The sequence below is a fragment of the Limulus polyphemus genome, unplaced genomic scaffold, assembly GCF_000517525.1.
Source record: "Limulus polyphemus unplaced genomic scaffold, Limulus_polyphemus-2.1.2 Scaffold1407, whole genome shotgun sequence".
In the NCBI taxonomy this organism is placed as follows: Eukaryota; Metazoa; Arthropoda; class Merostomata; order Xiphosura; family Limulidae; genus Limulus; species Limulus polyphemus.
Genome location: NW_013667017.1, coordinates 281,076 through 283,502, shown reverse-complemented (window position 1 = coordinate 283,502; position 2,427 = coordinate 281,076). Strand labels below are relative to the sequence as shown.

The 2,427-nt window shown below is 29.4% G+C and overlaps 1 protein-coding gene across 1 annotated transcript in view; it reads left to right on the top strand.

Moving 5' to 3' along the window:
• LOC106463434 (vacuolar protein sorting-associated protein 28 homolog) overlaps nt 1-2,427 on the top strand; it is a 29,843-nt gene that overhangs the window by 5,143 nt on the left and 22,273 nt on the right. Inside the window, exon 3 of the mRNA XM_013923461.2 lies at nt 619-708. Coding sequence (XP_013778915.1) covers nt 619-708 — 90 coding nt within the window. The remainder of the gene's footprint in view (nt 1-618; nt 709-2,427) is intronic.

The following is a 2,427-nucleotide window of genomic DNA, read 5'->3' as shown; positions in this document are numbered from 1 at the left end:
GTGTGACTTTCCTTGCATCTAGGACAGTACGTTACTGTACTGTGTGACTTTCCTTGCATCTGGGACAGCACGTTACTGTACTGTGTGACTTTCCTTGCATCTGGGACAGCACGTTACTGTACTGTGTGACTTTCTTGAGGATGCTGTATTTCATTAAAAAAATTATCAATTAACAAACAAAAACTCATTTTGAAGTTGTCTCGAAAAGATACATCTAAAACCACCATCTTTAGGAGTTTCCAGATTGAACTTACTTTTAATATTCAACAATATTGTAGTGTAAAGACACCCATTGGCTCCTGAGGGACATGTTAAATGAATTGTTCTTATGTGGAAACGTATCAGAATGAAGGAATTAAATGTCTTGTAGAAAGTTAGTGTTTTCTCTGTTGTACACAAATATAAAAGATACACAATATAGAGGTAATATTGATGCTGTGCACTAGATTTTCTTTAGAAATAACCCATTTTCTACCCTCCCTCTAAACTATGGTATCAATGTAGTGTAGGATGAGCTTGTCTTTAACCTGTACATATTTTTAGTCCAACCTGTTCTTATTCTTACTTTATTAAATGGAATTTTTTACTAATTTTAGGGAACTTGTTTTTCTGTTACAGATATGACAATATGGCAGACTTGTATGCTCTAATCAACACATTACAATGTTTGGAAAAAGCCTACATCAAAGACTGTGTCACAGCTAAAGAGTACGTTTTGTCTTTATGTGGTTGTGCATTATCATTGTTTGTTTTTTAACAATACTGTAGCTGTCCCTTTAGAAACATTTTTGCATGTTTTTTTTTGCAGTTAAAGAATTTAATGTGAAAAATCAGATACTAAACAAAGAATTTAAAAACAACTTTCATGTTTTTTTCTTATTGTACGAGAAGAAAAAACTTTCCAGGTAACAACCATGTCAATAAATTTCAAAAATTTAATTAAAATTGTTTGAAGAAATCGTTATAAGTATGTACTGTTATTATTATTGTCCCTCCCACTATTATAATACGTGTACATATGATAGTTTAAAGGGATAGTGTGCATCAGTCAGGTAACAATTTCCTAGATCACAATTATAAAACTAGTAAGTACAATGTAATGGAACTAGCTGCATGATTTTACTTTGATTCTTTTTTTAAGGGATCAGTACTATTGTTGTAATTTTTTTAACATAGTAAAGTGATAAATTAAATAATTATATATTGTTTGGAGTTACGTATATTCACTTACGTTTCAGTTTTGACAATCTATAAAAAAAATAATAAAACATACCAGATGTAAAATAGTGTTATGTCAAGCTTGCCAAGAAACCACTTGAAATAATTGTAAAATCATTGCTTTTGTGTTTTTTCAATCTACGTTATATGATTGAAAGATTATAGTTTAGCTGATGTTTTTAACTCGGTTCCATATTTTGTGCAAGAGGTTTTTTACCAAGTACATTCATCCGATGGTTAGTAGTTAGAGCCATCAAGAACCTTACTACTTAATGATTAATAAATAAAATCAACCAAGAACTAAAAACTAGTAAATAACAGCCATTACGAATCACACTATCTAACAGCTAATAAATAAATGACACCAAAAAACCCTTATATCTAATAACTAAAGCCACTAGAGAACCTTGTTGTCTAAAAACTAATGAATAGAAGACACACAGGAAGCCTGGTTTTTAATGACAAATAGAAAAACACGCTAAGAACTGTGCTATTTAATGACTAATAAATAAAAGCCATCAAGAACCTACTGTGTAATAACTAATGATTAAAATCTATCAAGAACCTACTGTGTAATGACTAATGATTAAAATCCATCAAGAACCATAATGACTAATGATTAAAATACATTAAGAACCTACTGTGTAATGACTAATGATTAAAATCTATCAAGAATCTACTGTGTAATGACTAATTTTTAAAATCTATCAAGAATCTACTGTGTAATGACTAATGATTAAAATCCATCAAGAACCATAATGACTAATAAATAAAGTCATCAAGAACTTACTGTGTAATGACAAATGATTAAAATCCATCAAGAACCATAATGACTAATGATTAAAATCCATTAAGAACCTACTGTGTAATGACTAATGATTAAAATCTATCAAGAATCTACTGTGTAATGACTAATGATTAAAATCCATTAAGAACCTACTGTGTAATGACTAATGATTAAAATCTATCAAGAACCATAATGACTAATGATTAAAATCCATTAAGAACCTACTGTGTAATGACTAATGATTAAAATCTATCAAGAATCTACTGTGTAATGACTAATGATTAAAATCCATCAAGAACCATAATGACTAATAAATAAAGCCATCAAGAACTTACTGTGTAATGACTAATGATTAAAATCCATCAAGAACCATAATGACTAATAAATAAAGCCATCAAGAACCATAATGACTAATAAATAAA